Here is a 24,095-nt window from a genome sequence, read left to right as displayed (position 1 = left end):
GAGTTGATGTCCTTTGGGGAAACTGAGACCTAGAGGCACTACAAGCCCCACCCAGGGCCAAACAAGTAATGTGGTAATGTGAGAGTGAAAATGTCACTGCACAGGCTGCAGCTCTTTCTTCTGCAGTAGCTTTGTCCAAGGTTGAGCCATTCAGCTGGAAGGCCCGGAACCGGCTGACACGCGGCTGTCTGGAGGCCTCTATCCAGATGATGCCCGAGAAGAAAGGATCCTTTCAAAGGCCCACAATGGCTCTTCATTGCCAGCTATTCAGGGAGCAGCTTGGCTCATGCAACTGCTTTTCACTGTGCTGACCTGATCTGTGTTGCAGACCAACCTTGGCTACAGGACTCAGCAAGGCTTCTCCAAGGGAAGGGCGGGCTTGACCTGGCCACCTCCGGGGGGTGGGGGGAGAGGGGCAGGGTCAGTCCCTGCGTGGGTCCAGATGATTTATGGCTAGGCTTTCATGAGACAAGGCTTTCTACAACCTTGGTCCTCACATTGTTTTTTTTTTTTCAGAGTTCCCATGTTAACGTGGTAGTTTGGGTGCTGAAAACTATGAACAATTAATTGTTAGGTAACAGACATCTACCTAATCAGGGTGGGCTGATCGATGTGCTTTGGTGTAACTAAATGTCAGTAATGAGGGATGGCAAAGAATGAAGACCACGTGTTTGCCTGTGTGAGGTGATGGTGACAAGGGTGAAGAGATGAAAAAACACATATGACAAGCTTAGTAGAGGCGCTGGCGAGATAAAGGTAAAGGTGCCTGCCACCAAGCCTGTCACCCTGAGTTCCATCTCTGGACCCCATATGGTGGAAGGAGAGAACCAACTTCTGCCCTGCAACCTCCCTCCCCATAGGCATGCTCTAGTCCTGTCCTATCAGACCCACAGCATGGGAACTTGTGCATTAGCAGAACTCTTTAGTTGACTCCTCTACACAATGGAGTCTGAAACAGAGCGACTGGATTAAGTCCTAACTTCAACAACTGTAATTGACGCAGCCAGGATCATGCTCATACGCACCCATTTCAAAATATCACTCCAGGAGATTATGATGTAGGTGGTGTGTGGACTACGCTTCTGTCTTAACTGACGATCTCCTGGCCCCAGCACCTGGGGTAGCCTTTGCTTTCATAGCCTGCACCTCCAGGATACATCTTCACTGTTAGAGACTAGGGGGCCTTGGGCCAGGTCATTCAGGGGTCAGCAGGCATATTAGGAAGAACTAGTTCCTTCCAGTCTGTCACCAGTCTCTTCTTACAGTAACTCCATCAGCTCTCCATTCACAGCTAGTACAGTGCTAACAACCCTCTTTGAGTTTGCTTTTGTTTTTAGTGAAAGGCCATCAAAATGCTGACTTGCTAGTCTTGCTTGCTAATGATAATTCTGTTTAAATCAATTCTGTCAGCTGTCCTCCCAGGGCAGCCAGGGACAACAGCAACCTGCCTGTTCAATCACAGCCTGGCCCATTTTCCAATTACCAACATCACTTAGGCTTCCTTTCCTCCAACTGTGAACTTGCTTGAATTTGTGCAGTCCAGCGGCTGCACTTCCACGAGAAATGGATTATCTTGCCATCCTGCCAGCCTCCCTCTCCCTGCTGGAGAGCAAGCAGAATGGCATGTTTCTCTGGCTTCCCAGGCTGCTGGCTGGCTGCAGAGGCTGAGTTAGGTCTCAGCTGGGACAATAAAGCAAGCTCTGGAGGCAGAAAATCCTGCTGACCTTCACTGGGCTGTCCAGGATGACCTCTTCCCAGCTTTTGAATTCCAAATTGATTTCCTATCCAGAGGCCTGACAGGATGACCAATTGTCCCAGTTTGCTGGAGACCAAGGTTTTCCCAGAACATGGGATTTCAGCGCTAAGATGGAGAGTGCCGGTTACCTTGCATCTGCTGCACTAGGTCACATCATGTGACCTAGTATGAGAACATTCAACATTTCCTGGGTGAATCAATCTGTAATCTGGGGCAGAGAATGCCTAGGTGTTGTAGCCTTATGCTGTCAGGCCTACAGTTTAAACACGTCCCTTCACTGCCCTGCATCTTAATTTGCTTTTAATCTTTATTATAAATCAGTTAGGATGAAGCTTTAGAATAGCTAAATTGCAATTAAGAAACAAGGGTGGTACCAAGGAGGAATGGCTGTATGGAATGTTTTTGAACAGCATCCTTAAACTACTCTTCCCAATTTAAAAAAAAAAAAAGACATTTAAAGTATTTATTATGTGCCAAGGACCATGGACAATTCAGGTATACATCTCATTCACTAGCTGCCTGCACAGAACTGGCAATCCCAAGGGAGAGACAGATACAAATACAGTTGGCTATGTTTGCTCTAAAACATCACTAGCATGGATGAAAGGCCATGAGACCCAGGAAAGGCTAGTAGGGTTGTTCTACTTGCCAAGTACCAACCACTGTAAATTCATTATCTGACTTAATAGCTAACATTTCTTAAGTGTGCCTAATCTGTAATTTTTTATAATTCCATTATGGTTATTCTGTGAATGAGGAAAATGATAGTTTCAAAATCTTGTTAAAGGTTACAAGTTAGTAAGTGAAGGTTTGGGGTTTGGGCCCTGGGCTGGAGTCTTATGCTGGCTGTGTGTGATATTGAGTCTCCAACTTTTGTGGGGTCCTGGATCCTGCAGATAACCCATGTGCCAGATGCTCAGCCAGCACTGCTCCAATGCAATCATATGACCTTTGACATGGAGGACTGGTTGTACATGGTAGATGGGAGAGGAAGATCTAGGTGAGGCTCCAAGTTCTACACTGTGGAATTCCAAGCATGACTCCAGGAATGGCCCACGGATGGTAGGGGACTTGTGGGAATGCTGCTGTTTTGAAGGAAATTGGCTGAACAAATGCTGCCCTTTGACCTCTGGCTGCATTACACTATGAAGAATGAATGACCAGAATTTGAAGGCAAAGTCCTGACTGTTCATCCTTTGGGGATGAAAAAGATACTCATTATTGCATATTTTCTGGGCTGTGTTGTAAGTTTTCCCCAAACATAGCTCTCTTCTATAAAACATAATATTTGAACAATTTGCTTTGATCATATGGAGTAGTTAGACTATACAAAATAAAAACTACATGGATTTTGGCTCAGCGGGTAAAGGCCTCTGCCACCAGGCTAGATGTCCTGATCCAGGGACCCTGTAATGAAAGGAGAGAACTGACTCCCACAGTTGTTCTCTGCCCCCGACATGTGTGTACACTTGTGTGCAGCTGCAAGTACGTAAACAAATGCACATCTAAACCTAAGCATACTCCCCCCACAATAAATTAATGTAAGAAAATACAAATTTAAGTGTACTGATTTGCTATGCTAGCTCTGACTGCAATATGTTCTTTGCAACTTTGCAACATTAGACACAGAGTCTAATATTGAGATATCAATGAACACAATATCATTAGTGCCAATCCACAGGTACAACACTCTTAGTGACACTGGATATGCTAAGCCCTTGGGCCTGGCACCGTATAACTGTTGTGGGTTTTTAAAATTATTTTATTCTATGTGTATGGGTATTTTCCCTGCCTGCATGTCTGTGCACCGTGTACATACTTAGTGCCCACAAAAACCAGAAGAGGTTGTCCAGGTTCCTGGAACTGGTGTCACAGACAGCTGTGAATTGCCAAGAAGGTCCTGGGATCAAACCAGGGTTCTCAGGGAGAGCAGTCCATGCTCTGAACAGCTGAGCCATCTCTCCAGCCCCTGGTGTTACTATTTTGGGGCTGGTTCTCTCTAAGGAGCCCTGACTGGCCTGGAACTGTCTGTGCAGATCAGGATAGACTCAGAATTGCAGCAGTCCTCCCGAGCATGCGAGTGTTGGGATTACATGCATGTATCGCCGTGCCTGGCCATCATGTGATCATTATCCCAGAAACAGTCACAGTATCCAGTCCTGTGATTTACAGGTTTGAGTTTGTATAACCAAGCCAAACGCATAATTTCACATAATTATTTTAAGACTACTTACTACTACCTATTACAATTGATTTTCCGGTCACCATGATCAACAAAACATCAATGTGGGAAGAAAACAAATCTAAGTACGAGTTAAAGAAATACAAACTTGGAGGGAGGGTACCCAATACTTCTCTTGTCACTTCCACTGCTAACAATTCCCAGTGAGGATAATCATGGATTTTCTTCCAGGCCCCCAACAGAACTTCTTAGTAGAATATTGGCTTATTCAGGGCCTGGCAGTGAGGCTGGGACTGCAAGGCAGCTCCCGGCACTACCAGGTGCTCCAGCTCCTGGGGCCTTTCTTCAGTAACAGAACACAACATAGAGTTTTAAGCTAGCAAAGAAAGGCTGACTTAGCCCCGGGCTTTCCCCCCACAATAGCCATTATGTGGCTGTGTATAAAGGACGACTTGAGGCTCAGCCCTATCCAGCTAATGTTTATTTGCTAACTCAGCAACACTGAAAGTGTGAGCATCTAGTGGAGCTCTTACTTCTGGTGGCCTCTGGGGACTTGTTCCATCTACCTGGGCATGACTCCGATGGGAACTTGACTCCATGGCCCAACAGAAGTGCTTTGTATCTCTTCACTTAAAGGCCCTCTCTTTCCACTGTCCTTGACATTTTCTGAGATTAGCTTTATCAACAGTTTCCAGTGTTTACACTCCCCTGAGTTGTTTGTACAGCCTTTACTCTCATGGTGGTTATTTACACTCTCAAGCAGTCTTTGTACAGAACAGACTAACAAACCCACCACCAGTGCCTTTAAGTTTCTTGCCATGTGAGTCTTACAGTGATGCTCAGAGATTACTTGGGGCTGTCCCCAAATTCTTTCTACGAACCTAATGGAAAGAAAGTGAAGATACCACTTATTCTTTAACCAATGATGTGAGAGACATCACAATGGTATGCAAAACAAACTGCTGTGTATTCCATTGGTGCAATTGTAGACCATGAATTAAATTCCTAAAGGTAACATAAGATTCACCAACATATTCTTTAATAGGTATAGATGCAGTATATGTATAGCTAATGTCTTTTATATTTTAATCTTTATGTTTTGCATTTTGCTTCTTTAATCCCTGGGACCTTGCTGACCCTGAGTGGGATCCCCCATACACCACACCAGCTAGTTAATATCTGAGGTGGCAAACTGTTTACTCATGTCTTATTCACACACAGCCAGTATAACCCAGCCAGACAATCTAGAGCCCATAGCCAACCACCTCCCACGTTAGGTTATCAGAACAAAGATGGCAGGCCATAGTAACAGAAGACTGGAACAGCCCGTGTGCTGCAAGCCTGCTGACAGCCTCCCAATGAGTATACTCTATGACCGTTTCTCTGTCCACTCTGGTTCCTCCCTGATCTGCTGCTTCTTCACATAGCTGGGCTCAGATCTCACTGTAGGGATATGTGAATATAACACAGTATCTTTTCAGTGGTAGTTATATGAGCTGTAGACATCAGGTACCCAAATAATAATAAAACATTATTTCAATTGTATAGACAAGGAAACAAGGGTACATAGTAGAGCAGATAGCTAGGCCCTGTATTTTAGTCAATATTCAAAATGACTTGGATGAAACTTACTTCACCAACTATATTTAGCAAAACTACACTTTAACTTTCTTAAGGAAAAAGAAACCATGACTTCATAAAGCAATGTATCCTACCGGGTAGAAAGGTACTCACTGGGGACAGCTGTGAGGCAAGCATCCTCATTACAGTGAACCTGTTACAAAGGTTTTCAGAGACCTTGATTGAAGCACATACTAAAGCCAACAGTGAAAATAAAAGCAGGGGATAGAGGGAGAGTCCAGTTGTTAAGAGCACCTGCTGGTCTTTCAGAGGACTCAGGTTCGATTCCCAGCACCCACATGGCAGCTCCACCTGTAACTCCAGTTCCAGGAGATCTGAGACCCTCTTCTGGCCTCCATAGGCACTGCATGCATACATGGTATACAAACATACATGCAGGCAAAACAAGCATACACAAAATAAAAATAAATCTCTTTTGAAAACAATAAAATGAACTCATACTCCACTCGTCAATATAACAAAGTTACAGCTTAATCTCAAATGTTCTTACTCTCAAATGATATACCTATGATGGCTTTACCCAGGTGATTCAATATAAATAGCAAATTTCCCATGACACAGAGCTCTTCCTTAGGACTTGCTTCTCTCTGTGTGCTGAGCAGCTGACATACAGTGGGTGTTAAATGGTTACTTACTGACTAAGGAAATAAATGTTTCTGACCATCACTGACTAATAGTGATAGATCAAAGAAGTGTCTCAGCTGTGCAGTGGTAGTGCACACCTTTAATCCTAGCACTTGGGAGGCAGAGGCCAGCAAATCTCTGAGTTCGAGGCCAGCCTGGTCTACAGATCAAGTTCTGGGTCAACCAGGGCTACACAGAGAAACCCTGTCTCAAAGAACCAAACCAAAACCAAACAAAATCCAGGGAGAGGATGTCTCTAAGAAATTGACAAAATGATTTTCTTTTTCAGTGTTGTGCATTAAATCTAGCTTCCCTGGCCCAAATCATTATGTAGGAATAATGTCACCACATTATCTTGAAGGGACCAGCTTCCCTTTTGGTAGCCATAATGGCCGAACGCGTGCTTCTATGACCTTGTCCTAGAAACTAGAAAGTCAGATGCCTGCCTCATGACAAGGAACCAATCAGAAGTTAGCTGGTGGCGCTATGCTTTACGACCCTGGGTGTGCTTTACGGACAAGCGCGTAGCAACCACCCTGGGAGGGCCTATGGGCCATAACAACCAGTTGACCAATCAACACAGGGCAAGCCCTCCAAGCCTGGAAGCACACCAATCGTGAGCCTGTGCGTACCCCTAGACACTCCCCTTACGCTGCCCTATAAGATCTTTCGGGAGCCCCTAGGAGCCGTCTTTTGCGAGCCATCCGCCGTGGTGGGTGGGTGAAAGACCGTGGTGGGTGGGTGAAAGACCCGAGCTAACATGGGGTTAGCTCGTTAAATTACAATAAAGCCTCGTGCAGTTTGCAGCGAGCTCTCGAATCCGCCTGGTGATTGGGGTGACCGCGAACGTGGCCTGGGACCCCGGATACTTGAGTTTTCTCGGGTCTAACAATCTCACCTCCTGGAGAGCAACTTCAAACACTTACCTGGTTGCAGTAGACATTTTGATGCATCCCAGTCCTTTGCCGATCACTGTGCCCTGTCTAATTCTGCAGCTCCATCTTACCCCCCAGCTTTCCGTAGTTCTCACAGCGTATGGTGCTATGCTGCCGAGACACTTACCAAGGGCTCCAGCTCCTTGCGGTCTATGAGGTTCATCTCTGTGACAAAGTAATAGAAGTGTTTGTAGCAGGTGTTGACATGAGCCTCTGCACCCATCACAATGACCCGGTCAAAGTGGTGAATGTAGACATGGACGAAGACTCGGAAAAGACGGCACAGGATCTTCTTGCAGATCTGAAGGAAGTTCTTTGGGAAGGGAACGCCTAGAGGAACAAAAAGAAAAAGGTATGAAGCCACTAGGAAGGATCTTTTCCACCCTTACCTCCAAGAGGAGAAAAATGGTGTCTGGGGGAAGCTGTGGTGGGGAGGGGAACCTGGTACTTCTTACCAGCACAGAGAACCCAAGGGAAAAAGGATGGTAGCAGATTAAAAAGCACTGTCCCACTTCCAGGGCCAAGTGCTCCACTCCAGCCACCAGGGGCCAGAGCGGGATGGAGACACAGGGTATCAGAACTTTGGGTTTTTCAAGGTAATTTCGGAAATCGTGTAAACCCATTGTCTTTTAAAAAAGGTTAACAAGTAAGCCGGGTGTTGGTGGCGCACGCCTTTAATCCCAGCACTCGGGAGGCAGGTGGATCTCTGTGAGTTCCAGGCCAGCCTGGTCTCCAGAGCGAGTGCCAGGACAGGCTCCAAAGCTACACAGAGAAACCCTGTCTCGAAAAACCAAAAAAAAAAAAAAAGTTAACAAGTAATCTGAAGTTTTAAAAATTCTTGCTGCTGAAACAAAACACCTCTCTGCATTAGATGCATCCCACAAAGCTACCCATTTGCAAATTTTGATTGGAAGTGTTTCCCAAGGTGTTGCCTCCAAGGCGGACAATTCACAGACAGCACAGCACCACTCACTCCACTCCATCTCTTTGAGGGGCTATGCTTTCATAATGGAGAAAGGGGAGGTGGCTGGAAGAGTCCCTCAAATTTCCCAGCCACAACGTCCAGCGGGATTGAGGCATCAGGCAGCAGGATGGATGGCACTTCGTCTCTCTCTGAAAAGCTACTTACACTCTTGCTATTTACCCTGCCATGAATAGAAAGTCCATTGTAATGAACTTCAAAGATAAACAGACTGTTTGAATTCCTGCTCAGTCCCCTTCATCAGCTCTATATCAGGGCCAGTTATTTAACTTTTGGTTTCTCGATTCTATAGGAGGGGTCAGAGCAAGGCTTTCCTTACGTGGTGGGGAAGGTGTCACAATGTGTAAGGTCTTCCTATAGTGCCTAGAACATAGTGGGGGGATTACCCCATCTCTCTGGCATCTGGTCACTGTTACAAGGAACATTTCCTTGTCCAGAGAGGACAGGTATAACCACCAGCTTCCAGGTCATGGTAGAGGTTTGCCATAAGGATGCCCCAGGTCCTCGGAAGCCTGGGTTTTTGCTGTTCTTATCTCTACAGGGACCTAGGGAACTTATCTGCTGTGAGATGTTCTGTCAGAGGAATCTCCTGGTATCCTCCTCCCTCCTGGTCAAAATAGGAGAGATGGAATCTGTCTGGCAGTCAGTTGTGATGGGATCTGCCTCTCCAGGTCCCTGTATGGATACCAGCTTTTCTTGAAAGTCAAAGTCAACACATTGAACAAACCCAGAGAGAATGTGGATGCAGTATAGTGGCTGAATGGTGTGGCAACAGGTGCCATGATTCAGAGATGAGGTAAACCCAGGGCAAAGATGGGGCAGGGGCAGCTACTTGAGTTTTAGAGCTTTAAATGTTAAAATGGGGCCACTAAACCACCACTGAATGTTGAGAGAGGACCCAGAATCTTCGGAAGAGTGTCCCATACATATGACTGGACTCCCTCTAAGACAAATGAGACAAACTGCAGAAGGTTGACTATGTCATCTTTACCTGTGACATAGTTTCATTATTCCTTTCATTATTCCTATTTCACAGATGAGTAACAGAGGCTCTGAAGTATGGGTTGTAGTTTTACACAACAGTGGGGCTGGGATTTCAAATCAAATTCTAAAATCCAAAGTACAGGTTCCTTTGCAGTTTGACTTGCCTTTGGGCCTGTGTGAGAGACACCACTCAACTGTTCAGCATAATGAAGAATTTCAAGTTTATTCTTCAACAGCACAGGGGCACTAACAAGCAAATGAAGGCTGATGGAGAGAGCAGGCCATGGAGAAGAAGTTCACTGCATCAGAAGATGCCCTCCCAGGAACAGGTCAGCTAGGGTACTCAGCTGCCAGTGGGGAGAAATGCTTTTGGAAGAAGGGAGAACGTTTTAATGAAGAACAACTTTATCTAGCTTGTAGGGTAGGAAGAAAGAATTTGAAATTCCCTTTTCCTCAATCATTAACTCCATTTGTTCTTTCAGTCTAAGTTCCCAGGTAATGAAAGATAAGCTTCACTCATTGCATTCAATCAGAAAGTTATGTAGGACAATCTCCACTGCACTGGACTGCATGTCTTAGGACAGCATCCACAGTCTTCACTGCAGAGAACTGCATGTCTTAGGACAGTGTCAACCCACAGTCTCCATAGCAGCACACTGCATGTCTTAGGACAGTGTCCACAGTCTTCACTGCAGAGGACTGCATGTGTTAGGTGTTTAGACCTAAACTTTGACTAGCTTCATGATAACCCAGACACATGCATGACAATCATCCTGGACAGGTAGATAAGAATTGAGATAGAAAATGAGAAAGATGACCTGCAGATCTCTAAGTGATTTTCAGTTGAGAACTAAGTCTCCATTAAGAATATGCCTTTCCTCTGTCCTACCCAACCTATCTCACATCCTGTGACTCTCAGATTAAGGCTGGGAAAATTTAAGATTCCAAGAAGAAAATATATTCAGATGAGTGATCTACAAAGAAGTGACAGACAAAAAACCCAGGACTTTGATGCCCTTGGCTCATGTGGTGTGTCTTGGGTCTTTACAAATGGGTCAGTTCTGAAACAGAATTCGTGAATCCAAAGTACGACTAGGATGAGCTCAGATTCCAGAATGATAGGAGGGAACATGTCCAGGCAGAGGTCAGAACTCAAGGCACTCACTCACGAGGTTCCAGCAGGCCAGGAACTGGAGCAAGGGTGAGGTGAGTCTGTGGGCTGGGTGTTGGCGAGACATCCACAACCCTGGCTGCTGTTCCAGAGGTCTTAGTACTCTGTCAGAAGCCAGCAACCGACCAAAGCCCTGCTGAGTTTATGAATTGTCTAACCACAATGTTCTGATCTCCAAGCCACACTCAGTGAGAGCTAAACCTAGCACGGAATATAACCCCTCAGCAGCCTGTGCAGACTTCCCTTTGATCTCTGACTTAGTAAATCTCCGTTCTCCCAAAGAAAATTAAATACAAATTCCAGTAAATTCTGAGCTTTAACCCATCTTTCTCTTGCTTGCCTTTTCTTTTCTCTTCCCTCCCTTCCACTAGGCCCTCAAACACCCATGAATATTTCCTTTTAAGACTCTTCTAAAGAAAAACAAATTGTGGCTTGTGTGATTCCTCTTTTATAGACCAGAGAAAAATACACCACACACACACACACACACACAGAGAGAGAGAGAGAGAGAAAGAGAGAGAGAGAGAGAGAGAGAAAGGGGGGGAGAGAGAGAGAGAAAGGGGGGGAGAGAGAGAGAGAAACTTCAGAGAAAACAGAAGGCTGACATAGGGTCCAAAGCTAAAGGGGCAGTTTCTGAGCTATGAGATGTTCATTCTTTCTCCTGGTGAGAAAAACCAATGCTTGGCAATGAGACTGTGGCCTGTGGTCAGTGCTGGGCTGAACCCTGGGCTCTGGAGGAACAGAGCAGAAGAACCTGTCTCTACTGACTTTGGAGAACTCTCTCCAAATACCATAAGTTCCACAAGCAACTGGCTGATTCCTCAATGCTTGTAGACAACTCATCAATGACTATTTTTCCCTCACCCTGAGCTGGGGCTATGGCATCTGCTGTCTGTCTCCTGAGGTCTTCTTGTGCAGGTCACACACCATAGTATAGCTATTAAGAATCCTGCTTTGGGACTATGTTCTCCACAAGGACAGGGGCTGTGTCAGTCCCCTTCATAGATGGCTCCTTATTGTTCATCAGGATGGGTATAAAATATCTCAGATCCTCTGTCATCACCTGACAGTGACATCAAAGCTCAGAAAGGGAAAGGACCAACTCAGGGCTTTCAGAGCTTGCAGGGCTTGAGAAGAAAGGGGTCTGAATTCAAGTGTGCAAACTCTAGAGACTTGCTTTCCACCATGCTGGAGAGCTTTACAGAGTTCTCACAGCTCCTTTTATTCCATCCAATTGGCAGGATCAAAGACACAGACTTGTTGGAAGATGAAGGTGGAATACGGTAGCCTGGCTCTTACTTCTTTAAACCTAAGTGCCAGGGCTAGGGCACTATCAATCATCCCTGTGTCAGATTCCAGCTGTGGAACCTCCATGCTGCCCACCCTGGGGCAGCCTTGCTATTATAACTTCCAGGAGGCTCAGTATCCTTAGCTGAAGAATGGTGACACTGAAATGCATGGTTGAAGCTCAGTGCATGCAGACACACAGAAGGCACGCAGTGGACAGGGCTGGATAGTCCTATTGTTACAGTCAGCTCTTCCTTGTCACAGCTGAGAGGGTGTCAAGGGAGACAAATGAAACAGGACAGGTGAAGATGCTCTTTCCCCAACGACAAAGATTTCTCTGAAAAGTCAATTTGGAAGAGCACTGATATTTGGGCACACCACATGAGCTGTCAAAGAAGCTTGTCAAGATACAGGAAACCCCAGTCTATCCTTTAGGGACCCAAATCTCATATCAGTCATAATGACCAGAACCATCCATCCCCTTTCTTCTTTAAGTCGCCAGGCATATTTGAGGGCATTTGTCCTTGGAGCCAGTAATAGGAGTCTGCATGTGAAAATCCCTCTACAAGTCATAAAAATCACTCATTCTTAATAGCTCTCGAGTAAAAACAATATCCCACACACGTGAGAAAAGAAAACAGACTTTTGGCAGCAACGCTGAGAACATACCATTTCCAGAATTCTTGCAAGACAAAATGCAGTTGGATCACAAGGATGGAAGAAACGAATGCAGATGTTTCCTAAAACTTTGCTTGCTTTACTCGCTTGTTCTTCCTACCCAGCCCCATTGCCCGGCCTCCTGAAAACTGTCCTAATCTGCGGAAGCCTCATGCTCTCCATGATGCGGAGGCACACGCAGCTGCAGGGAGCGGAGCTCTTTCAGCAGATGTTTCGTGTTATCTCGGTGTGCGCCTCAAGAAAGTGTCTGTTCACTATGCCAAAGAAAACAATTGCATGGAGCAGGACTTTGTTCCTCTGCCGAAAAAGAGAAACGTCCCCAAACAAGCTGACAGCTGCAAATGGTTAGAAATAAACCGGCCACCCCTCTACTCTTCATCTCCCTTCCCCAGGCCCTTTGTGTTGCCCTCTAGTCTCTCACAGCGGTTGGAGCAAAAGAAAGGAAAAGATTAACATGTGATTATATGTTCTAAACAGATTATTAATTCGTTCAGACATGCTATTTTCCAGGCATAGAAAGTACTGTTTCAGCCACACAAAGGGGCAACTGTAAATACAATATGCTTCTTCTGCTTCTCCAGCACCGCTACCCAGCTACCACAGGCTGCCCCTCACCCACGAGCATCTCCTGACGGCTGCCTCTGTTCTCTGCTGTCACAGTATGGACACAGAGATGGAAGCAGGCCGAGGAGATCTAAGAAAACTAGAGTATGGATGGCAATTAGGAAGAAAGGAAGAAATAGAGGAGGGAGGGAGAGAGGGAGGGAGGGAGGCAGGCAGGCAGGCAGTAGCTTGGGACAGGAGTGGGGGCCTATGAATGTAATCCTAGCACTCAAAAAGGACCAAGACCTTTGTCTTGGATGTGATATTTTGAGTATCCCCACAAATAACAATATCCTTTCTTCATTAGCAGCGTCTTCCATTTTTGTGAAGGGTCATTAGTCTCACATCTTGCCTGGACTGGTTCTCATCTATAAACTGCTCTTTAACCACAGGGCCCCTCCCCCAGCTCACCCTACCAGCACTGCCTCAGGCAGCACCACCTTGCAAGGTGCATGCAGTGTCCCCTACCAGGCTCCCTTGTTTTATTAGTGCCCTTCTCTCTCCAACTAGCAGGTGGGAAACCTTCCTAATGTGCAAACCTAACCAAGAAATCTGTCTGTACAGCACTCCAAGGCCACTGGCTTCCTGCCTCCAGGGTGAAATAAAGCTATTAAACATGATTTCACACATGTGCATCTTTCTATCTCCAGAGATTCATTTCTGGATCTTACAGTCTGCAGCTATACTGCAGCCATTAGGAGCCAACATTCTCCCACTGGCGTCCAACTCTAGGGATTTCTTGCCACATACCAGAGTGTTGGTTTTTGGGCTTTGTGTTCTGTTTTGAAGACATTTACTTTTACTTTTATATATAAAGTATGTATGTATGTATGTATGTATGTATGTATGTATGTATGTATGTATGCCATATGCATGCCTGGTATCCCGGGGGGGGGGGGCAAAAGAGGGCACTGGATTCTCTGGAACTGGAGTTAACAGAAGGCACTGGATGCCATGTAGAAGCTGGAAACCGAACCTGAGTCCTCTGCAAGAACATCAAGTGCCCTTAACTACTGAGGCATCTTTTCACTAGCAACCCCTTTAAAAATACTTTTTAAAAAATGTAACTGTGGAAATGAAGACAGGATTATCAGTCCCAGTTTCAGGTACTTTTGCTACAGCAGTCTGAGTCGTGAAAGGCAGTAGAACAGATAAATGTGTGAGCATGTAAACTGGAGTAATATCCGGGTAATGAGCACTTACCCTTGTAACTCCCAGCTCTGGCCCTCAGGTCCCATCCTGAGAATCATTACTCATGAAAAACCCCCAGGAAATGGCCACAGAGGCATGCGAACCTTGTCACGTCTAAGGCAGTGAGCCGCAGTGAAAACCAGTCCACATTTCTCTCACTGTCTGGGAGAAGTACATCTTTCACAAGGCTTTTCACTGCTAGTGAGGAAGAGGCATTTCCTTCTGCCAACCATGCTAAACATTTGTATTCAAGTGCTTGTTTGTATCTAGACTGAATTGATTGACAAATAATCCAGGATCCCACAATGGTGGAGGGGTAAGGGGAAGATGCTGGGGGGAGGGATAATATCAGTAATTTATTTTGCAGTGTTAAGGACTGGACCCAGGGCTTGGGATGTTCCAAGTGAGTTTTATCACACTGAAATATAATTTGACCTTTTACCAAACTGGAGAACAGTTCAGAAGGAACTGGCCCCTAACTCCTCTGTCCTCTCTAGTCATTCATCCACCTAGCACCTCTGCCCAGGTGAGGGCCTATTCAGATGTTTAGGCCCACAGAGATGTAAATAAGAGGCATTTTACCCCGAGGCCATGGTAAACAATAGTAGCCCTACAGGCATTAACAATACAATAGTGGGCCCGAGCTTTGAGCTTTCCGGTGCTCCATGTTTAGTGAAACCCAAGGCTGGATCTCAAAATATTCCATAATGGAATTATTTGGTCCCCCACAATACCTCTCTCTTAAATTAATAAAAAGAAACCTGTGCTTCTGCATCAGGACAGATGGCTGTGCCTGTTTTAGGAGGCTCCCTTCAACCTACCAGGGGTGCCCATCATGGAAGGCTCCAGTGTAAAGAGGGCTTCCCGGATCCAAAAAGCAAGAGTTAGTCTGAAGTTGGAACATAACCTTTGGGAATCTCTCCAGATGGAACAGGTGTAAGAAGGTTCAAGTTAGACTCCTGGTGTACGGACTATGACACACGGACTGAGGGAGGTGGTGACTGCCTGGTGCACAGACTATGACATACAGGCTGAGGGAGGTGGTGACTGCCTGGTGCACAGGCTATTACACACAGGCTGAGGGCGGCTCTTTCTACCTGAGATAAGGCAGGGCCTAAGCAAGCAAAGGTGTCATTCCGTCTGCATATGAGCTCAATCAAGGTAAACAAGAAGGAACGGGAGGAAACCAAAACTGCCCTCTCAGATCTGACTGGGGGATGACATTTGGCCTAAAATCATAGACTAAACCTTGTAATTTAACCACGGGATTTGCTTAGATATGTTTTGAACCAAGAGTGACATATTTAAAAAATGTCAAAGATTACAAAGGAACACTAGTAAAGTAGGAAGCTGTAATGACTGGGAGTGGTGTGGGCTTTGATACCAGAAGGCAGGAGATCTAGAAATCTAGATGTTCTGTAAGACCCTCAGAAAGCTGAGGCTTCCAGAATCTTAGCCCAGGACAGCGGCCACCCCAAACACAGAATGGAGGCGAAAGCTTGATGCAAACTGCATGAGGCTTTATTGTAATTTAACGAACTAACCCCATGTTAGCTCGGGTCTTTCACCCACTCGCCATGGTGGATGGCCAGAAAGACGGCTCCTTGGGTCTCCCAAAAGATCTTATAGGGCAGCGTAAGGGGAGTGTCTAGGGGTACGCACAGGCTTACGCACAGGCTCACGATTGGTGTGCTTCCAGGCTTGGAGGGCTTGCCCTGTGTTGATTGGTCAACTGGTTGTTATGGCCCATAGGCCCTCCCAGGGTGGTTGCTATGCTCTCTACATCATTGCTGTGCGCTTGTCCGTAAAGCACACCCAGGGTCGTAAAGCATAGCGCCACCAGCTAACTTCTGATTGGTTCCTTGTCACAAGACAGGCATCTGACCTCTAAGTGACTAAGGTTCCTTGTCACGAGACAGGCATCTGACCTCTAAGTGACCAAGGCAGGTTTATGGCAAGCACGTGTTCGGCTGTTATGGCTGCCAAAAGGGAAGCCGGTTCCTTCAGTTCCTTTTGGGAAAAGTCTTCTAATGAGTAAGTGTTGGTTAATATTTTTTAAAAAAAGTTTAAAATAATCTTAGTATTTTATTTATCATCACTTACTTTTACATAATTGATTCAGCCTGGTTAAGTATAAGTTTTTGACCCAGTTTTTAAAAATTAAACTAACACAGGGCTGTACCAGTAATAATAGCATGCAGGAAGCAGAGGCAGAAGATTATTAACTCAAGGCCATGATTGGCTACACAGAAAATCCCTAACAAAACAAAAAAATAAAACCCCCAACTCTTCTTGATTAATAAGGAACTTGAGCTGTTTCTACAAGTGTTGTGGAATATTACTTTAACTATGTAGAGATGTGTTATGTTTGTTTATGCTATATTTGTTTAACAATGTAAAGATGTGTTGCTTTGCTTACCTAAGGCACCTGATTGGTCTAGTAAAAAGCTGAATGGTCAATAGCTAGGCAGAGGAGGGATAGGCAGGGCTGGTGGGCAGAGAAAAAGGGAGGAAGAAGAGAGAACAAGGGAAAAAGAGAGGAGACACCTGGGGCCAGTCAGCCAGGCAGCTGCCAGTGAGCTGGATGTGGAGTAGGACATACAGAATGAAAGAAAGATAAAGAGCCCCAAGGCAAAATGTAGATAAATAGGAACAGCTTAATTTAGGTTATAAGAGCTAGTGGAACAAGCATAAGATAAGGCCAAACATTTATAAGTAAAAATAAGTCTCTGTGTCATGATTTGGGGGTTGGCAGTCCAAGAAAGCCTACTACATACAAGTATGTTGCCAACATTATTTTCTAATACAAGGAACAGGGGACTCCATGAAGAGACAGAATGGGATCGGAATTGTAAAAGATGACCTGGGGTACTTTAAACACCAGAAAGAAATGTGGTGCTCAACAAACACGCAACGATGGATGTAGAGATGGCTCAGTGGCTGAGGGCACCTACCAGCTTGAGTTTGATTTCCCAGAACCCATGATGGAAAGAAAGAACCAACTCCTGGTGGTTTTCCTGTGATCTAAACACACACACACACACACACACACACACACACACACACACACACACACACACACTAAGAAGAAGAAGAAGAAGAAGGAGAAGGAGAAGGAGAAGAAGAAGAAGAAGAAGAGGAAGAAGAAGAAGAAGAAGAAGAAGAAGAAGAAGAAGAAGAAGAAGAAGAAGAAGAAGAAGAAGAAGAAGACGAAGATAAATATCCACAAGGCCATACTGATACAAAACACAGTTAAGTAATAAATCAGGAGTTTGAAAAGTATCTGTGTTGCAAGAGTTGAAACAATTTATGCAGATGCAATCCAGAGACAGTGGAGCTTGAGTGTGTTCCTGGGGGGTGACTTGCTTCCTGGAGAGTGTGGTCTGGAAGGTGTGTGACTTCACACAGTAGAAGTCTGACAAACATACTGCTGACCAAGAGATCTTAGCTAACATGAACAGGAGTAAACATGGTTCATGGAGTACTCCTCTGATGTGATGTGGTGAAAGCCACTCACTTGTGAAGTCTTTGTTACCCAAACCCATCAGGCCCATCTTACAAAACAACAAAACAGTGCCCGCCCCACGGGTCTTGGTGAGGTGGGTGACGACTCTCCAGGATGGGAGACAAGACAGTTTGGGAGCAGATTGGATCCAGTTTTATTCAACATTACTACCAGTTATTTGATAACGACAGAACCCAACAAGGCACAATTTACATTGATGTATCATGCCTTACGTGGGAAGGATGGCAGTTCCAGGGGAAAGCTGCCATTGTGGAGAAGTTGTCTAGTCTTCCCTTCTAGAAAATCCAGCATAGTATCACGGCGCTGGACCATCAGCCTACACCAGATAGCTGTATCATCAGCATGGTTGTAGGCCAGCTCAAGGCCGATGAAGATCCCATCATGGGTTTCCACCAGATGTTTCTATTAAAGAACATCAACGATACTTGGGTTTGCACCAATGACATGTTCAGACTTGCCCTGTACAACTTCGGCTGACCTCCACCTGGCCAGATTCTCATGCTGTTTCCTCTTCCCAATACTATCTCACTCCTCCAGATGCTCCAAATATCATACACAAATGAGCAGGGCCGAGGTGGTGCGGTGCGCTTCTGTCACCACGGTGTTGTGCAGGATGCTTGGATGCTAGACTAGTTGCATCTGATAAGAGAAGTTTGTGTTGTACCAGCCTTGGAAAGACTTCAGTAATGCAAAAGACTGTCGGTTTCTGTTTTTGTTTCATTTTGTTTTTTAATCTACTGACAAGTTGCTCTAGTAACCCAAAGAAGTGAAAGAGAAAGCAGCTGCCTCACCACCCAGATATTGATTTGTTCAGATGTTTCAATGCCTCATGATCCAATAAAACCACAAAAATTTTCTTAACAAAAAAAACGACAACAACAAAAGTAAACAAACTCAAATTAGGGAACATGTTACAAAAAAAAAAATGTTTTTCAAGTGTTGAAGTTCCTCTAAGACAAGGAAGGTCTGCTCCACCTGGAGTTGTTCTTTTAAACTCTAATAAGTTGTCCTTGAGCTTCCATGTACACATATATACACATGGGCACATCTGAATCATAGCTCAGAGGGGTATAAGGAGACAAGATGACAAATATAATTGGTAATTAGATAGAATCTAGAAACAGAGAAGGGTGTCAGTGACAGCCAGCAAACTTCCAATACAGAGTGGAGTGCAGGAGTAGAGAGGCTTTGGCCTTAGGTCTTCACTGGCGACAAATGTGTGATGAATTCATGGAAGTTGTTACAAATGGAAAGCCTGGTACAAGGTGTATGGATGCTCGGTTCCACCTTTTGCAACTTTTCTATAGTTCTAAAACTATTGATAAATATTTTTAAAACACCCTATGGGTCAAAATAAATGTTGATTCCAGGGACTGTGAGTTTATGCCCTTGTAGATAAAATATATTTACTGATAAAATATCTGATTGGAACCAGATGGCAGTGGTGCACACCTTTAGTCCCAGCACTTGTAATTCAGAGGCAGGAAGATCTCTGTGAGTTTGAGGCCAGTCTGGTCTACAGAATTCCAGGACAGCCAGAGCAACACAGAGAGACCCTGAATGAAAAACCAATATCAAAAACAAATAACAATATCTGATTGGAACTAGTTTGGCAAGCCCATTATTCAATAATTACCCAGATTTTCAATATGGTAACAGGAGAATATTAAACTAAGAGCAGGCTCCTTCTGAGTGTAGTTCTGCTACAGCTTGTCTCTGAATACATACTGTTCTGAATACAGAGATTATGTCACCAAGTCAGGGATACGGATACAGAACTGGAGTCAACCCAGAGATGGCCCACTCCAAAACATCCATTACTTTAAACTTTAAATAAATGTTAAAGTTTATTTCATTCTCAAGAGAGCATCTGCTAATAGTTTAAAAAAATTGTGACTGAAATAAATTTATGTCAATTTTCAGGTCCCCATGAAATACAACTTTTGAGGAAAGTCTGAGAGTTCAGGAAACTTGTCTTTTGGAATTTGATGGAACAGGGACAAGAGGAGATATGAGAGGAGACAGATGGCTGGAGAACTTGCTCTTTAGGACCGAATACTAGACGCAGAGGTGAGATATTGAAGGCGGTTGGCCACCAATAGACAGCAGGTGTGTTGACTCTGGAATATATAATGTTGAAATGTTGCCAACACCAAAGGAAAAGAGGGCCAGGATACAAAGGTCAAGAATGCTGGCTTCCTTCAGAAGACCTGAACAACTGGGAACTGGTGTGGCTACATGACAACAGCTTATCCAGGCCTGTTCCTGCACACAGAAGACACTACACACACCTGGGCAGTCCTGCTCAATTCATGTATTCAGCTGCCAGCCTGACTTTTTTTCTTGTATGCTTTTGTTTTTAAGTTTTCTTTTTTAACATTTATGTGTATGATTGTGTGGGTATGTGTACATGTAAACAGGTCTCAGAAGAGGCCAGAAGATGGCATAGGATCCCATGTAGGGATCCTCTGGAGCTCCAGTTACAGGTGGTTGTGAGCTACCCGATGTGGGTGCAGGGATTGAACTTAGGTTCTCTGTAAGAGCAGTAACCCTTCCTCCACCACTGAGCTATTTCTACACACACACACACACACACACACACACACACACACACACACACACACACACACGAGAGAGAGAGAGAGAGAGAGAAGAGAGAGAGAGAGAGAGAGAGAGAGAGAGGGGGGGGGCAGAGACAGAGACAGAGATATAGATTTATATCTATGTAGATGCATGTGTATGCAGATGCCCATGAAGGCCAGAAGAGGTTATTGGACCCCTGGATCTAGAGTTATAGGCTGTCATTAGCTGTCTGCCCTGTGTGAATGCTGAGAACTAACCACAGGCCCTTTGGAAGAAGAGGAAGCTCTCCTAACTGCTGAGTCATCTCTCCAGCTCCTGACTTTTTTCTTCTTGTGGTTCTAAGTGTTAAACCCAGAGCTTGGCAGATGGTAGACAAGTGCTCTACCATTTACCACTAGCCTGAATTCTTTAAAGAACAAAATGCCCATGGTTGCACATTGACTATAGCTGGTGGTGGCCCCCTATTTTTAGACACAGAGGGAAGAAGGATCTTTGTCTACTATGGGGCCATCTCAGGACAATGCCCACTGGCTTTCCACCTGCTTCTTCAGACTAGTTCATCAATCTCACTATTGTGGAAACTCAAATTACCACACGCCCCCCCCCACACACACACACCCCACACACACCACCTTTTGTTTGTTTGTACAGCTAGGTGAGGCTTGGTTGCATAGAAAATATCTATTGACCTTGTTGGAAAATCATTTCACTAGTAACAGTGCCGCATGTACCTCATACCTTCAGACTCCTCTGACTGAGCTCTTAGGGGCCATCCCCTTTTCTCACCCTGTATTTGACACATATGTGAAAACATCCCATTTGCTTGATTTCTGAAGGCAACTCTGAGAATCATGGGCAGACTTCTAAGGCTGATGAAGGTAAATGGGCTTGGTGTTTTTCAACATAGAAGTCGTTACCTGTGCCTTCCCTTTAATTTGTACAAACCAACCTCCAGTTACATATGAACTTTCTTACACCTGCCTATCTACACTGAGCACCTGGATTTCCTTTGCTAGGCTGCATTTGATCTGTGATATATTCACTGCAATGAGGTCTTGTAATGTCTCCCAGAAGACTGTTAGCCAGGTGTTCTCACTGTACCACCCCACATGTCCTACTGCCTCCCGCTAAGGGAGACTCCATGCACAGCCAAAGCCCCCTTGCCCTAGACTATCTGCTATCTTGGTTCCTATGAAGGTTTCCCACATTTCTGGGTGCCATGGCATAGCAGCATCCTTTACGACCACAATTAATATTAAAGCGTTTCTAGTTCTGAGAAATTTTCCAATTTACAAATCTATAATTTACAGATAAGTTTTGCAGAACACATTTTTATAAAAGTAGGTGACTATCTAAATAATATTAATTTGATAATAAATTAATGAAACAAATTAATTAGCAAAATAGAATAATACTTGTTATTATTTTGAGACTATATAATCCTGACTGGACTGGAATTCACTATGTAGGTCTTAAACTCAGAGAGATCTGCCTGCCTTTACTTCACAGGTACTGGGATTAAAGGCACATGCTACCATGCTTGGCCTAAATTATTTTTTATTCTAAATACAACAATTAAAACATTAGAAAAATGCTATCAAGTATAAGTTTCATTACTATTCATAATCCCACCAGAAACAATTGCTGAGAATTTTTTCCTTTTAATCTTTTTGTAGTATATATATATATATATATATATACACACACATACATATGTAGTTTTTAAAAAATAAGATTAGACTCCTATATTGAGTTTGTACCTTCCTATATGTAATGTTCATTATATTGTGAGTATTAAATATTTTTTAACAATGAGTCATTGTAAACCCATCATGTAGATTTAACAATTACTCAGACAAGGCAATTTAGTGGCCCCATGCATCTGTCCATCTCTGACAATTCTCCTTGACTAGATTTATAAGGGTAGATTAAAATCCATAATTTATATAAACAGCTCATACACAGTTTGCACTGTACTTCATGACAGATCTGTTTGTTTTACTGACATAACAGAAATTTCGTTCTGCAGTGTTGATACTCCCTTCACAACACTGAGTTCCCTGGCAGTGTACATGCCTCAGATAGAGAAACTGAAGCTATTCACAGCATTTAGTCCTTGGGTCTGACAGTTGGCTTCTACACTATCTGTTCATTCAAATGATCAATGTAACAAAAGAACAAACTGAATGGCAGTGGCCCACACTAGAGCAGCCAAGTCTGAAAGCCCCAGTTTTGTACACAGCAGTGATTTTTCAAGCATGGCCCTGCTGCACCAGCGCTATCTAAGAACTTGCCAGAACTGAGAGTTCTCAGGGCCTGGACTAGCAGCATTGCATCAAACACTCTGGACTGAAGGCCCAGCCCCTTGTGTTTTAAGATGTCTTCCAGTAATCCTGAGTCATGCCACGGTGAAAACAAACTTAGAATGTTCCTTTGTTTCACATGTGGCCTAAAGAGACAGCCTGCATAACAAGCAAGGAGGTTGGCTAGGAAGTCACAGAATCTGCTGCTACACAGATGTGAATTCAAATCTCTCATCCATTGTTTCCTAGCGACATGGCCCTGGGAAAATCATTCAGGCTCAGTTTCCCTGTTTGGGACATAGATATTAACAGTATCTACTTCATTGGATGATTGTAAAGAGTGAATGGAAATGAATAGAATAAAATGGTGCAAGGTATTTTCAAAATATACAAGGATGGTAAGTTTTCTGTTCCTGTCTTCAGAGAGTTGACTAGTGATCAAGAGACCAGGAAGAAAGCTTCATAGGTGGAGAAGACTGCACATCCAAAGCAGGGATTTGCTCCCTGACTCCTCTTTAGGCCTAAGCTGGGGTATCAGTTACACCCACTGAAGGCATGAACTCCAGGGATAAGGCAGTAGTAAGCCATTCTCCTACACACTGTCTTTAAACTGTAGACATGCTTACAACACAGGGCTAGAGAGTTGGTGTGGTCACCTGGGCCTGAGCACAGCTGGGGTGGGGAAGAGGAGAAGTAGGGAACACCATCCCAACCCCAAACACCAGCGTTCTCAAACGGGAGCCACACAAAGTGCCTAGAAGAATCTTGGGAGTTCTTAAAACACATACTGATGGGTTCCCTTTCCAGAGCATGAATCTGGTGTATAAGAATCTGCACTTCAAACAAGTCTTCAGGTAATGCTCACATAGATAGACCACATTCATCATTCTAAATTGAAAACAATGACAGTTTACAAAATGGAAAGACAGTTGAGTTGTGACCTATGGAACTTCAAGTTCTTGAAGAGGTCACACTTCTTCTGTAAAACTCAAATTCCCTTTGATGTGCTATTCAGATTCACCCTAGAATAAGACAGACCGATTCTATAGTACTATGTTTGGAAATGTTTTCACTGGAACTTCAGATCCCCATGCATAATACTAGAGGGGCATAGAAGATGGGTGAGAAGTTAGTTATTGTGGCAAGCCCCAGATCCACTGGTATCTCCTACCCCTCCCAAGAAGCTGACACAGGTCAATTACTTAGCAGATTCAGAGTTAAACTCATTAGTTGGGTACCACTTATGTACACATTTTATAGATGGTGGAATTGCTTCTCAGAAAGTGAAACAAGTTTTCTAAAGAAATGTGCCACGTAATAAAGATCTTCATGTCAGAGATCAGACTTCATCATCTTTGCATTGCTGATTCTGACCCACACAATGAATATAAGACTCCTTCAAGACACTGTTAAGCTAATACTGATCTGTTCTGTTTCTTATGGCTGGAGGACAGCCTCTTCTATCTTTGGCCAGTAGGAAGACAGACTTTGTATTGCTGTAGGTATCCAAATGGGATGCATTCCCTCAGGTGACAGTGATCTATCTAAGCCAGAAGGTTTGAAGAGGAAGACTGGAACAGGACAGACTTCATATTCACTGGGTCTTAGGTATAGGCTGGGAATGGAGATTTTTAAAAGCACTCTTGGGG

General features: G+C 44.4%; 1 protein-coding gene and 1 pseudogene across 1 annotated transcript in view; one reads left to right on the top strand and one right to left on the bottom strand.

The window, feature by feature from the left end:
* Mob3b (MOB kinase activator 3B) overlaps positions 1-24,095 on the bottom strand; it is a 190,050-nt gene that overhangs the window by 28,485 nt on the left and 137,470 nt on the right. Inside the window, exon 3 of the mRNA XM_027403390.2 lies at positions 7,266-7,468. Within this exon, the coding sequence (XP_027259191.1) occupies positions 7,266-7,468 (203 nt within the window). The remainder of the gene's footprint in view (positions 1-7,265; positions 7,469-24,095) is intronic.
* Positions 17,654-18,060, top strand: LOC100764660 (annotated as a pseudogene).

The sequence above is a fragment of the Cricetulus griseus genome, chromosome 2 (assembly GCF_003668045.3).
Source record: "Cricetulus griseus strain 17A/GY chromosome 2, alternate assembly CriGri-PICRH-1.0, whole genome shotgun sequence".
Lineage (NCBI taxonomy): Eukaryota > Metazoa > Chordata > Mammalia > Rodentia > Cricetidae > Cricetulus > Cricetulus griseus.
Note: the sequence above shows the minus strand (reverse complement) of the source record. Positions and strands in the feature narration are given on the sequence as shown.